This window comes from Xiphophorus couchianus, chromosome 6 (genome assembly GCF_001444195.1).
Source record: "Xiphophorus couchianus chromosome 6, X_couchianus-1.0, whole genome shotgun sequence".
Classification (NCBI taxonomy): Eukaryota; Metazoa; Chordata; class Actinopteri; order Cyprinodontiformes; family Poeciliidae; genus Xiphophorus; species Xiphophorus couchianus.
The window spans coordinates 28,702,087-28,716,247 of record NC_040233.1 but is presented as its reverse complement, the minus strand read 5'-3'; the positions used below and the strand labels follow the sequence as shown (position 1 = coordinate 28,716,247).

Genomic DNA, 14,161 nt, shown 5'->3' with positions numbered 1-14,161 from the left:
TCATCATTCATTAACGGACTGTTTTTACCTTGTTTTCAAGTATATTACTGCATTTATTGTCGTTAGTGTCAGAGACCAAGTAACGAGGATTTTACGGTTCAGGCTTTTTGCTTCTGCAGCCTGAGGAACAACAAGCCCATAGCTTAACAGTAGAGCAGCTCTGGTGTCAGAGTTCTAGTTCAGCTGACGGTTCAGGTTCAGTTGTTGCTTTTAGAAACATATGGCCGTGTTCCTTAAGGTCTCCGTGTTATTTCGCTTTATTAGTTTAGCATGTTTCTTGTGAAGCAGGACGGTGTTTCCAGCAGTGTGTTCAAGCGGATCAGTAGCTGGGCTGTCTGGTTCTGGTCTGCTCTCTGGTTCCCATAAACTCTTTCAGGCTGAATACAGAAGTGATTCCATGGAAATAACACAGGAGGCTCCTTTACCTTCTGCTTTAAGCTGAAGAAGTTGATCCGGAGTGAAGTGAAGGCTGTAAACTTTGCTGTGCAGCGTTAGCTTTAACTGGTAGCGACGGATATTTACAAGCCACCGTCTTCTTAATTCAGGATCGTTTGGAAATCCATGAAACCTTAAAAGCCCATTATATTAGGAAGACAGCAATGTTCATAGTATTGTTTTATTTGCGTCTGAAATAAGACTTTGTCTTTTTTAGCTGTCATGGTAACTCAAAGGAAGAAAGAGAAGAACTGCGCATGCAGTTGTGACGTTAACGCGGCAGGCGCAAAGAGCCCATTGAGCCAACTTGCAGCAGAATGAGTAACAAAACAACACCGGAGTACTGCGCGCGCACCCTCCCCCACCTTCCACCCCCTGGTACGCAGCACAATTGTGAAGGGCTGACCGGTCCGCGCGACTAAAAAGGTTTACATGATATGTGACGGTACATTGTTTTAAAGATTAACGCACCACAGCCTTCAAGGAAGAGTATAACCATGGTAAAAATGTAAACAATGTTTTGTTACTCAGAGATGTTTAGAGATCTGGGTAGAGATGGCCACACTGTCACAGTTGCATCCTGAAGTTAGAGTGGATGTGGAAGAAACAGAAACATATTTCCAGTGCTATATGACACATACAAATAGTCATACTACATATCCCATGTGCTATCCATGTATTATTTTCATTATACCACTTGGACATATTTTCAGTAAGTTTAATATCTCATTTCATTGTTCAAACAAAGTATAATTAAAAAAAGTCTTTGTTAGTCTGCTTAAATTAAGTGGACATAAACTTTCTTCCTCTTAACCGAATTTCTTTCTTGCTATCTGTTGTCAATATACCTGAGATTTGACAGATCGCCCCACCCCCTCCTTAATTAAATACTTAACAGTAAGAAGAACAGTAGGAAGAAAACGTGTCAGAGGCTGCAGAAGTCCTGAGACTAGGAAAATAATAAAAACAGACGGCATATTAAATGAGTTGTTAGTTTTTGAGTCTGTGTCCTTAGTGCACCACAGTGTGAGTTCAGCTAAGCTACCAAGTCGGCTGAAGTTAGTAGAGATAAAAACAGTTTCTTGTTGTACCAGTTGAACCACAAACTGCTCTGAGAAACTCAACCAGAGTTGGAAAGTTGCCGACATTTAAGATTCAATGAGCATTTTAGTCTTTGACATTTTTATGGTTTTATTGTTGCATTGTCTGGAGGGAATTTAAATGTTTTATGTAGATCCACCCAGAGCAGAACACTACACTGTTTTCTAGTAATATGAAATATTTCAGGTTTCTTTGTCATGTCTAGATTGTTTCCAGAAATCACTGTAGCTTCATAAATACAGTCTGAATATAATTTATATTGATGGTACTTTATTTACTATAATTCTATGACATTGTAAGGATATTGGTCCTGCTCTAGCTTATGCATGATGATCTGTGAGAAGATAACATGAAATTATTTTTACAGTGCAGCTTTATGTAAATAATCCCAGATAATTCAGTTTACTGAAAAGCTTAGGTTCATATCAACTCAACAATTTGCCTACATTAGGTTCACTTTAACATTTTGTTTTATGATCTAACTGTAAACAAAGTTTGAGTTTCATACATGCTACTTATTAATGAAGTTAAATTCATAACCCAGACAGAATCAGCTAAAAAGACAAAAACTAAAACACCTCATGCCTTGAAGAATAATTACAATCCCAATAAATCCAACTGTTTGTTTGTTTCCATTTTTGAAATCAGGTCTTTACTTTTTTAGACATGTTTATCAATAACATATTTGATATCAGTGATCTGTCTGTGCTTGTAGTTTCTAGTGTTTCTTTGTGGAAATATAATTTAAAAATAATAAAGGCTAAAGCTAATTCCAGGGCTACAGCCCCCTCTGGTGGTCACAAAATAAAACTACATCACAATTGGAGAATTATTTTATGATATGTCAGTATGCTAATAATGATGGGGACAGAAATAAAAAATTTCACAGCTTTTGATTGTTACGCCATCAGGCTGCCTGCAGCAGTGCTGCCCAGCTCCAGCCCTCCATCGCTGCCATCCTGCAGCTCTCAGATGGATTCCTACTCAACCTGAATGTCTTGAGAATGTCTTGTCTCACTGGACTGCAACAAGTGGTACCACCAGCCAAGAACCCCCCCAGCTAGCACAGACTGATGAATGTGTATTGCTTTACAGTCAAATTTGAGTAAAGTGTGGTTTTTATTGATAATTTTTGCTGTCTTACCTGATAGGTTTATTTTGTCATAACCTGCAAAGAATCAGCCAGAGACAGAGATTAGGTTTCTTTTAATTTCTTTTCTGCAGAACAGGAGAATTGAGAACAGACGCGACGAATCGCTGTCAAACACTGTCTGAAATCAATTCTGCTAGATCTTTCTTTGCATTTCTCTTTATTGTATAGAAAAAGGAGGTTGGGCTTCTTCACACAGAGAATTGACCAACCGTCTTCACATTCTGGACCCTCCTATGGACATGCCCTTATAAGGGCATGTGACTGACCACAACTAATCAGTTACATATGGAACTAATAACACATGAATGTTTAACGTTATCAGCTTCCAGGCAAACATCCTAAACAAAGTTAATAATATACTACAAAAGAAAGAGAAGTTAAGTAAATATAAAAAGAAGAATAATATGAGAGTAATAATATAAAAAGAATAATATGAAAACATAACTTGTAAAATAAACACATGAGTAGAAAAACAGGAGGATAATTTTTCTAACATTACCCTTCGTTGTGACATAATGAATGCATTAGATCAAATAGTCCACTGACACCCGGTGAGGAAGGTCATCAGGGCCTCCAAATGTCCCTTACCAGAAAATGCATGCCCTGTAATGTGAAAATATTAGTATGTTATATGAAATTTTCTACTTAATGGAACATATCCTCTGAGCTGCAGGTTTGACTTTCATATCTGTACGACTTATTTTGAGCTGAAAACAGGACAGGCAAATATCGGCAGGCTAATAATTTACTGTGCCAAAATATGACTCCCCTGCTAACTCGGCCAAATGGAGAGTTAAGAAAGATGTAAGCTTTCCTACATAATCACGCCTGTTCTCTGAGCTACTGGTATGAGTTTTATATCAATGGGATAATATTTGGGGAAAATAGAGAGGAATGTTTAGTTCAAAACTAAACATCAGATTTAGTCGCTATTCTTAAAGTTTTGTGTCAGAGATCAAGCAGATCAAGCAGATTTCTGAAGGTCAGGCTGCAGCTTCACAGCTTTTCTTCAGAAAGTTGATATTTCTGCTCTCAGCTGAGAGTTTCACTTCTCATCCAGGATGGTTTAAACTGAACAGTCGTTCACTTTCTGCTGCTGCAGAGCTCAGAGCTACTGGAAACCACCAGCAGGAAGGACAGGAAACCAGACAGCCGATTCCCCAGTACTGGATCCTCTGGGGCAGGAATTATTTCCTCTATCAAATATATTCATGCAGGGCTGGAGCGGCTTGCTGCCTCTGGATCTTCCTCCTGCTCACCTGAAGTTTGTCAAATTCACTCATGGAGCTGCTGCTGCTTTAAGCTGCTGTTTCCCCTCTGGGAGCTTCGTGGTTTCAGCTTAATGATCCATCAGGAGCAGCAGAACTTCCTCCTGCTCCTTGGCTGCACTGGTGAAAAATATGACAAAATAAAATACATTGGGATCAGATAGTCAAAACAATATTTCTTGAATAATAATTATAATATAACAGATCACATCTGCCAGTTATGTTATAATTTCAAATATAAGCTATTATTGTAGTATCTAGGCCTGTTACAGTAATGAATTTTGCTGGACAATAAATTGTCCCAGAAGTTATTGAGATAAATGATAACCATTTTAATATAACAGTAAAGGCAAAATAATGCAAAGATACATTCTGAAAATCTTAAATTCTCATGAACAGTTTCCCCTGGAATTGGAAGACATTTTAAATATCCAATTTAAATTAACAAAACAAAATAAAATGAACAATGACGTCTCTGTAAACAACATTGTTTTTTTTTTTTAAAAGACTTGAGATCAAAATGCCAGGCTGAAGATTTTAGTCATCCAGGTTTTGGTAAAGAAAATAAGAGGGAAAAAAGGTGGAAGATGATAAATTATTACGCTAATTTTATCAAGCGATGAATTGATTACTGAGTATTGTGTTTATACACCCACAACCATGAGCAGAACGAGCACACAGTCATAGTTCTCCATCTTTGTGGGGACTTTACATTAACTTTCATTAATTTCTACTCAAGTCATACATTAGTCCTAAACCGAACCCAAAAACAGCATCTCCCCTCATCGGGACCAAGAAAATGTCCCCACACGGCGCTGTGGTCCCCACAACCTCACAACGTAGACATGGGCCCCCACAGGACATAAAAACCTGGTTCACACACACCACACACACACACACACACACACAAACGCACATGCACACACACACGTTTCACCATATTATTAATTTACTGAGCTAAATCTGTCCTATATTATGAATGTGATAGACTCTACCGTCAGGTAGCCACAGCGTGGCTCCAGGAATCCTCCAGACCACCGGACAGTGATGTGACGTCATCGCATAGTATTTATTATTTAATAATAATAGTAATAATACATAACATTTGTAACATAACCACTATGTTTGTTTTCTTTTGACTAAATAAATTAAAAGGTAAATATATCAGACTTTTTATAAGACAGTTTCTGTTATTTGATTGTTAAATTTTCAAAAGTTTCCACTGTTTAAAATATTCAATTTTCCCCCCAGAAATAAAGATTTCTCGGGCAGCATCATGCCGGTTTTAGATGTGGTTCTGATAACCAAATAAAAAAAGGGCATGTATGTCGGCGCGCAACCGGAGAGGGGAACGCATACGGTCATGTGCAGTGGGAGATTTTGTCATTATGGATGTTTAAAACAAGTAAAACATGAAAGGAAAAGATAAACGGCAGTCAGAGTTCACCCTGCGCCACAGATGGTGAGTTTAGAAACTGGATCAGAGCTTTGCACACAGGAAACAAGATCCCTTGCATTATTCTATAGAAAGCAATAGAAAGGAAGAATTATTCAATGGGGAGGTTTGTTGATTTAAAAAAGCTTGTGATGCCATCGACCACAATGTATTACTTTCCAAATTACAAGATTATGGGATAAGAGAGATAGTTTATAATTGGTTAAGCAGTTATATGGCTAACCACAAACAAGTTGTACAGTTAGAAAATATAAAATCAGATCTTCAAAGTATAAAATGTGGAGTCCCCCAAAGTTCAGTGTTAGGACCCAAACGTTTTGTTTGTTAATGACATTTGTGAAGTATCTAAAATGTTACAATTCGTCTTGTTTGCACACAATACAAATTTATTTTGTTCTGGAAATTATTTAAAAATCTAAACTTACTGAGTGGCTAAAATACAATAAATTATCAATAAATTGGAATAAAACTAAATTCACAATTTTTGAAAATAGAGAAATAGATGACTCGACTGTAATGTCCAGAGATGGTCATCTAGTGGAACGAGTACATGAAGTTACATTTTTAGGCCTTGTTATTTTTTTATTTTTATAATAAATTAACTGGAAATCTCATATAAAATATATAAAACAAAAACTATGCAAAGATATTGGACTTTTAAACAATGTTAAAAAAATATTAGCATTCTCAACATTCCAGACTTTATTTTATTCATTTGCTGTTTTACATCTGACTTATTGTATGGAGGTTTGGGCTGACGCTCACACAACCAACACTGAGCCTTTGTTTGTGACACAAAAGAAATTATAATAAGACATGAAGAGAACATACAAATAAATTGTTTATTCAATCAAATATTTTGACATTAAGGGATTTGGTTAATTTAAAAATGTGTTCAGTTATGTTTAAAGCTAGAAAGATGTTATCGGCATTTAATTTACAAAAGTTTTTATTGTTTTAAGCTCAAGTGGCAGAAATAACTGAAGGAATTTTGATTTCAACAGTAAAATTGTGCAACTACTTTAAAACAAATATGTATTTGGGTGCATGGAGTTAAATTATGGAATAGTTTGAATGAGGATTTGAAAAAATGTCCTACTTTAACCAATTCAAAATACTTTATAAGAAAAAAACAATTCTTATACATGTTTGAGTTAATAATGAGGAGAATGATAAGTTGTTTGTAAATTATATTTTTAATGTTCTATATGGAGACATGAAAACGGAAAACATTATTTTGTAATTATTAAGAAAGGGGCAGGTTTTCATAAGGTTTTTTTTCTTCCTGTTCCTTTTCACTCATGCAGATGAATTTTATACGTTGGTGATGTCGTGTTTTGTTGAGTGAATATTGATTGATGTTATTTTTGAGGGATTTTGGTTACTGATCTGCTATTTATCAGAATAACTATTATTATTTCTTAGTTTTATGGCTTTTTGAATAAATCTATTGTTGCTCAAAATCAACAAATTCCATATTAGATGATTCCATGTTTATTTTATTAATTTGTGTGACATATTTGACCTGATGCCTCTTGATGACATTGTGAGTTCTGCTTTAAGTCAAGCTGAATTTACACATTTATCTAACACTTATTTCCCCAACATTTGAGTTAAATCAACCTGAACAAGATTTTATTTTGCTTCTGTTCATTTCTAACAGCCTGAATCAACATGGTTTCATTTTTTTTCCCTTACAAGATATTATTTCTTAAAGCAAAACTGTAACTTCAAGCAGAGTGTAAATAGAATTAAAAACTAATGTAGTACCATCCAACATTTTTTGCGCTAAAGCAAATATATTAGCAGCTTCATTTAAACAGCTGAGATAAATTGTTCTCACCTTCATGTCCAAATGAAACTAATGATGGTATGAACTGCAAAAGGCTTTAATTATTCACAGGTTTAACCCACAGATTATTTTGTTCCCTTTGCTCTTTGAAGTTGCAGATTTCTTCATGTAAGTGTATAAAGTATATATTTTATAATTTATCTGTGACCTGACCTGTAGAACCGCTGGAACCGACCTGAAAGCAGAGAAAGACGAGTCGAGGTTCACTTCTGGTTTTCTTGTTAACTTTTTATTATGCTTAAAAAAGAAAATTAAAAGACAAAGGAGGTGGTGATCAAAGAAAAAGAAAAATATATATATCCATATTCAAATCTCTTTATACGTCTCTATTCATATATGATTACCAAAGCAAAGAAAAGAATCCCGTAGTGCTGAAGTTCAATATAGACTTTCATTATAACAAAATAGGCAGTTTACCGAAGGTTAAATATCTGTCAAAATCTCTGTTTCACCTGCGAGCGCCTGCAGGGGGCGCTGCAGCTCCAGGCGCAGCCACAACAACACGTGGTAAGACACTGACGCTGCTGACGGACGTCGCCATAGCAACTGCCGGGGTCACGCTTCGGCCACAGAGGGCGCCGCTGAGCACGACCGGCCCTGGCGTCGCCATGGTAACGAGGAGAAACCCAGAGGAAGAGAAAAAACTATTTAAGATTTAATTTAATGCAGTTTGGAGGATTTCATGTCAGAATGAGGTAAACTGGTTTTAAAAAGAAATATATTGATTTTACTGTAAACTTTGTAAATATTAATATTTTTATATTATTTTATAATCTGTAGCAGCTTTGATTAAATTCTGATCATTTTTTATTTTTAAACATTTTTTAATAATTCGTGATGTGCAACTAAGCTTGTAAAAATAATGTTTCTTTATATTTATGATTTTTTAATCCTAAGGCAAAAATGTTTTCTTCCTTCCTGAGTTTTTGGTTTTAATTAAATAATTTTATTTCTAACTGAAAATAAACATGAAAATTAAAAAAAACTTTAGTAAATATTTTCTTTTAAAATAATTTAAAATAACATTTAAATTCAGAATCCTGAAGAATTTCACAGTAGAATGAAAACTAAATTTATTATAAATGTGAATTTTTTAATTTCATCCAATTCATGACTTCTTGTTTTATATTAAAAGTTTTATGATTTTTGTCCCTTTAGTTTTAATTCATTTAAATCTTTGGACATAAATTGTGCAAATTTATGTTCTTTTATTTTCTTGGTTATATGAAATATTTCCAAAACTGGTTTTGGCACAATTTTAACGAGACTAAAAGAAAAATATAATTATTAATAATATTTTGTCATTAAAAATAGGATAATTTTTTATTCTAAAAACAAAATCATTAAAATTTTATTTCTAACTTTTTAATTTTTTTACTAAAACTTTTAATTTCTCACTTTCTACAGCTGAATTTTATAGTATTATAAAATGTTCTGTTATTAAAATAAAAAGGTTTTCCTACAATTTCACTCTTATGATAAAATTTGTAAAAATAAACTGATGATTTTATGCTTTGTTTGATTTTTGGCACAAAAGTTCCTTTAAAACGTTTTTGAGTGTATTTAGTGTTAAATTTACCAAAAGAAGTTGTTAGTTTAAATCAAGGTGACTTTGACTCAGTCTAATAGACCGTTAATCATTTCTGTTTATTTTGAATTATGAGTTTAAAATCAGCTCGTTTTTCGGGGAGAATTTGTTTGGCGCCCTCTGGTGGCAGAGCGCTGACCCTGCAGCTCCCTGACAGACGTCCTGCAGCAGAGGAGCGAAAATGTTAAAAACTAAACATGAATCAATAAAAAAAGAGAGAAAAGCTGTGACAGAAGCTGTGATGTCAGATGCTGAGGTGAAGGGGCTGATGGGAAATCAACGGGTTTAAACCGACATGCTGTTAAAGCTCAAACGTGCAAAGTTTTGCTTTTTGTGTCTCTGATTCCTCCGACCCGACAAACGGAGCCGGCTGGAAAAAAAACAAGAAAAAGGAAGAAAATCTGCTTCGTACGTTTCCGAACTCTTCTCCTCCGAAGTTCTCCGTCCTTAAACATTAAGGAGCTGTACCGTGCTGAGTGTGATGTCACTTCCTGTGTGCTTCCAAATCAGGCGGAACAACATGAAGCCGTCTGCTGATCGCTGAGGGATGGATGATGGATGGATGGATGGATGGATGGATGGATGATGGAGGGTGGGGCTGCCGCCTGCAGCTGGACTCCTCTCTCAGAATAACGTAAGTGATGAAGAGGAGCGGCGGCGCCTCATAGCTTCTCCTTGGACAGAACCCAGATGAACGGACCCGACTGATCCTCGATAATCTGCTTCACCTGATCGTAGATCTCCTCCAACGTGTCACCCTGGACAACGGCTGCAGGAGGACAGAGGAGGCGGGTCAGTGGTCAAAAACACAGCAGAACCAATCAGAACCACAGCAGGATCAAACAAAATCAATTGGAACCAAACAGAACCTTAAAGGGCCAGTATCATGTAAAATCAACTTCCATTCTTATTGGAGAAATCCTTCAATCTCCATGGCAACCATCTGCCCAAAATGCCTGGGGGGATCTAGCCCCGCCTCCGAGGCGCAGCTCCTCCTCCACTCAGCTCCTTCAGACTAGCCAGCAGCAATTAGCAAACAGCTGAGCTCATTATAGGAGCTGCTGCTCAGAGCAACGCTGGTAAAAACGTAAAAGGGTTAAAAGAGGAGCCATGTTGGGACGACTTCCTGGAGGCGGAGTTTCAGGAAGACCAGGAGTTTTTAAAGAGACAAGACCCAATTTCAAGGTGTTAAAATTACAAAATCAAATTTCTTTTGAGTCATTTTTGATTTATTTTTATAGCAGCTGAAGGAAACACAGTAACTTGATCATGTTCTGAAATGACTCCATGTGCCTGGAAAACACAACACTGCCCCTTTAAATAGAATCCTCCAATTAAAACCTGGGAATTGTTTCAGAAACTTAAAGTTCTGGTTTCATCTGGATTTATAATGTTCTGAAGAACTTTACCGCAGGTACGGGTCAGAGCCAATAAACAGGTTAAGCAGACCTGGTTCTGACCCAGGTGATTCTGACCCAGGTGGTTCTGACCCGGTTCTGACCTGTGAAGTGCTCGGTGAACTCCTGCTCCAGCTTGGCGGCGCGGTCGAATGTTTTCCTTCCCTGTTCGTCCGTCAGACGTTTGTTCATCTCCCTGCAGGAAGAGCAGAACCGGGTCAGCGCTGTAGAGATCTCCGGATCGGATCGGTGAAACTGTGTCGGACCGGACCGGGCCACTCACATGATGTTCTCCACGGATTTGGGTTTGATGAAGATGGCAATGGGGTGTAGCAGCGCCAGCTGCAGCCTCTTGATGGCGTTGCCGGACACGTCCAGGATGCAGTGCTTCCCCTGAACAGAACCAGAACTCAGGCTCCGCCCCGGGCCGCGGCTCGGCCCGAAGCGGGGCGGTTCCGTACCTTCTCGGCCACCTGGCGGACGGACTGCACGCTGGTTCCGTACAGGTGGTTGTTGTACTGGCCCGCCTCGATGAAGCGGTGCTCCTGGATGTCCTTCTCCATCTGCTCCCGCGACGCCACAAAGTGGTAGTCCCGCCCGTCCACCTCGTAGTCCCGTTTGGGCCGGGTCGTATCTGCAGCGGGACACAGGGACAGTCGTTACCCGGGTCCGAACCGGTCGGGTCAGAGGAGCGGCGCCGGCTGGACGTACGTGGGACGCAGGAACCGAATTTATCCGGGAATTCAGAGATCAGGTCGTCGTTGATCCGGTCCTTCATCGGGCCGAGGATGATGACGGGTCGGGTGTAGTTCACTGCCAGAGAAGAAGAAAATCCGTTTCTGAGGAGGTTCTGGGTTTAATCAAAAGATTTTGAATTTAAAAATTTTATTCTTTAAATTAAAAGATACAACATTAAAATAAATGTTCAGATTTTCATCTAATTCTGTTTTATTTCTACCAGCTGTTTTTTACTGCCTTGCCCAGCAGGTGGCAGCATCACCATCTGTACGACTCTAATCTACATTTATTTTATTTTCACCTTAATCTGATTTATGACTCAAATTCAATTAAAAACATTTTAAACTTGACAGATAATTAATCCTGAAACTTAAAATAGAAAAATTTACAATAATATTTGTAATCCTCATTTCTTTTAATTTGATGAAAATATTTTTACTTTTTTATTTACAATGTAAACCAATAAATTATTTATGTTAAATTACAAAATCATTAAACCTGTAATTAAAAAATACTATCATCATAAATCTATACTTAAATTTCATGAATTTATTTAAACATCACTGAAATATATTTTCATTTTTCTGTTATGTAGCTTATCAAGTTCTACATTTTATATATTAGTAAAAAATGTAGTTTTAATATTTAGTATCCAGTAATAATGATAATTTTAAACTGAGTCGATGAATCCAGAACATTTCAAGTTTTTTTTCTGGATTCTTTAATAATCCGAATCAGAAATATTTTATTATTATTCCAAACAATCTGGAGGTTCTGATGGATGAGGAGGAACCCAGGAGAACCGCTGAGGTTCTGATTGGTTCTGAGTTAAATCTGTGATTCTTTCAGCTTCGATCTGAATCACCAGTCAGGCGGACTGGGCCGGTTCTGGAGAACTCACCTTCCTGCTGCACGACGGGTTCATACGACAGAACGTACTCATCCTGCCCACCTGAGGACAAACAGAGACGTTACACGGAGGAGGAGGAAGAAGAGGAGGAGGAGGAAGAGGAGGAGGAGAAAGAAGAGGAGGAGGAGGAAGAGGAGGAGGAGGAGGAGGAAGAGTGGTGCTGAGGGACGAAGGGCAGCAGGAGAAACAGGAGAATGGACAGACAGACGGACCGGCTCCTCGATTTCAGGAATAAACATTTAAATCAACGACCAGAAACAAAAAAACGTTTATTTAAAACTTTACAAAGTCAGCAGAGCTCAGGTTAAAATGAGGAACCGGATCTGGAACCGGACCTGGAACCGGACCCGATTCCATCAGGTTAAATTCTGGTTTAGATTCAGGTTCTGTCTGTGGCCTGCAGCTCAAGATACGATCCAGAATCATCACATTGGTATCACCGGGTCGGTTCTGGTACCACCGGAAAGCTTCTGGAGCTGCCTCACCAAACAGAACCAGAACCAGTTCAGACTGGGACTGGTTGGGTTCATAGACCAGTTTAATTTAATCACCAGTGATAAATATGAATGTGATGAAATATGAAAACTTTTCAAATGAAATAAAAGATAAATAATCCAGATGTTTTTCATAAACATGATAATCAATAATCTCAATCTGAGGTGGAAATTAAATATTTAAAGCTCCACAGACAGAAAACTGAAACCATAAATCATAAACTTCCTGCAGATCATCAGTTTCCATTTAAAGGTCCAAAAACAAAGAAATCCAGAACCAGAACAGAACCAGCCTGAAGAAACTTTAATTAAACAGACAAACTGTGATGTCATGCTTTATCTGTCCAATCAGCAGTCAGAGTTCGTTAAGCTAATTAGTGGGTTAGCCGGTATAAACCAATCAGCAGTTAGCATTCGTTAAGCTAATGGGTTAGCCGGTATAAACCAATCAGCAGTTAGCATTCGTTAAGCTAATGGGTTAGCCGGTATAAACCAATCAGCAGTTAGCATTCGTTAAGCTAATGGGTTAGCCGATATAAACCAATCAGCAGATAGCATTCGTTAAGCTAATGGGTTAGCCGTCAGGCTTCAGATCGTTAGTGAACCAGAACGGCAGGAAAACTTACGGTAGCTACTTTCACTATCGCTGGCGTTAGACGTCACATGTTCTGAAATCACAGGAAACAGCCAATCAGACGCCAGCGTTCCCACAATGCTTTGCTCCAAGTTTTATGAGTTCACAGAAATATAATGATGCACAGATGGTAACAGAGTCATTTAAACACACAACCAACCAATCAGGAGCCTCCAAACTGAACCTTTCACAATAAAAGCCTTGATTAAACATCTGAGGTCAGCTGGACACGTCCAGCAGCTCAGAGGCCCGATGACCCGGTCCATGAAGCTGGGTCAGAACCGGGTCAGACTGTAGGTTCTGGTTCCAGATCATACCATTGGGGGAACCAGGATGGTCCGGTTCTGTAAAGTCCAGCTGGACAGAACCAGGTCTGAACTCTGATCCAGCTCTCTGATTGGTCCATCACTAAGAGGTCCAACATGCTCTGGTTCTGGTTCCACTCTGCTATCCTTCTGGGTTGGAAAGGTTCGGTCCAACTGACAGCTGGAGCTTCCTGAAGCAGCAGAACCTATCTGAACCCAGATGTAACTTCCGGGTCAGATTCTGATGGAACCAGGAAGTTTCTGCTCCATCTGGGAACCGTCAGAACATTTCCGTGGTTCTGGCTGGTTCTGTTCCAGACCGCTGTGCAGCTGGAAGGATTTCTGCTCTGACTTTACTGTAGTTATGATGCGTAACCATGGCAACAAGATGCTATTTATACACCTGGAGCAGCAGATTAGAGTCTCAAAAGTTCAAATAATCAAATGAACTTTGACCCCAAAGGCCAGAGGAGTGAAAAGCTTGATGAAGCAGCGAAAAGGAGGAAGTTCAGAGCATCACTAAGAGTTTTACATTCATTCAGTGGAACATAGCTGAAGGATCTTATCCCCAACTCCAGCATCTCTCTGACCAAACAGTCAGAGGAGCAAAAGCAAGGGAGGTGGATTAGCAGAGCTGCTAACAGCTGGTGGAGTCATCCAGTGTGTTGCTGTGGAACATCGTCTCTGCTGGCTGGATACTGAACTGTTAGCATGAGGCTGCCATGCAGTCTTCAGTCAGAGGCCTCTTCAGATTCACTGCGAGACTGACTGCTACAGGAGCTCCTTCCAGCCCACAGCATCACTGTCCACAACGACTGAGGATTCTTAAA

General features: G+C 38.5%; 1 protein-coding gene across 19 annotated transcripts in view; it reads right to left on the bottom strand.

The window, feature by feature from the left end:
• Window positions 1-8,629: 8,629 nt before the first annotated feature.
• Window positions 8,630-14,161, bottom strand: part of dlg1b (discs large MAGUK scaffold protein 1b) — a 72,270-nt gene continuing 66,738 nt past the window's right edge. For 18 of the 19 annotated variants that reach the window (XM_028019332.1, XM_028019334.1, XM_028019333.1 and 15 more), the window contains 7 exons: window positions 13,019-13,060; window positions 11,890-11,940; window positions 10,962-11,063; window positions 10,712-10,884; window positions 10,534-10,643; window positions 10,355-10,446; window positions 8,630-9,622 (listed from right to left, as the gene is read on the bottom strand). In XM_028019332.1, coding sequence (XP_027875133.1) covers window positions 9,516-9,622; window positions 10,355-10,446; window positions 10,534-10,643; window positions 10,712-10,884; window positions 10,962-11,063; window positions 11,890-11,940; window positions 13,019-13,060 — 677 coding nt within the window. In that variant the 3' untranslated portion in view covers window positions 8,630-9,515. The remainder of the gene's footprint in view (window positions 9,623-10,354; window positions 10,447-10,533; window positions 10,644-10,711; window positions 10,885-10,961; window positions 11,064-11,889; window positions 11,941-13,018; window positions 13,061-14,161) is intronic. The other variant, XM_028019340.1, reaches the window with a different exon arrangement.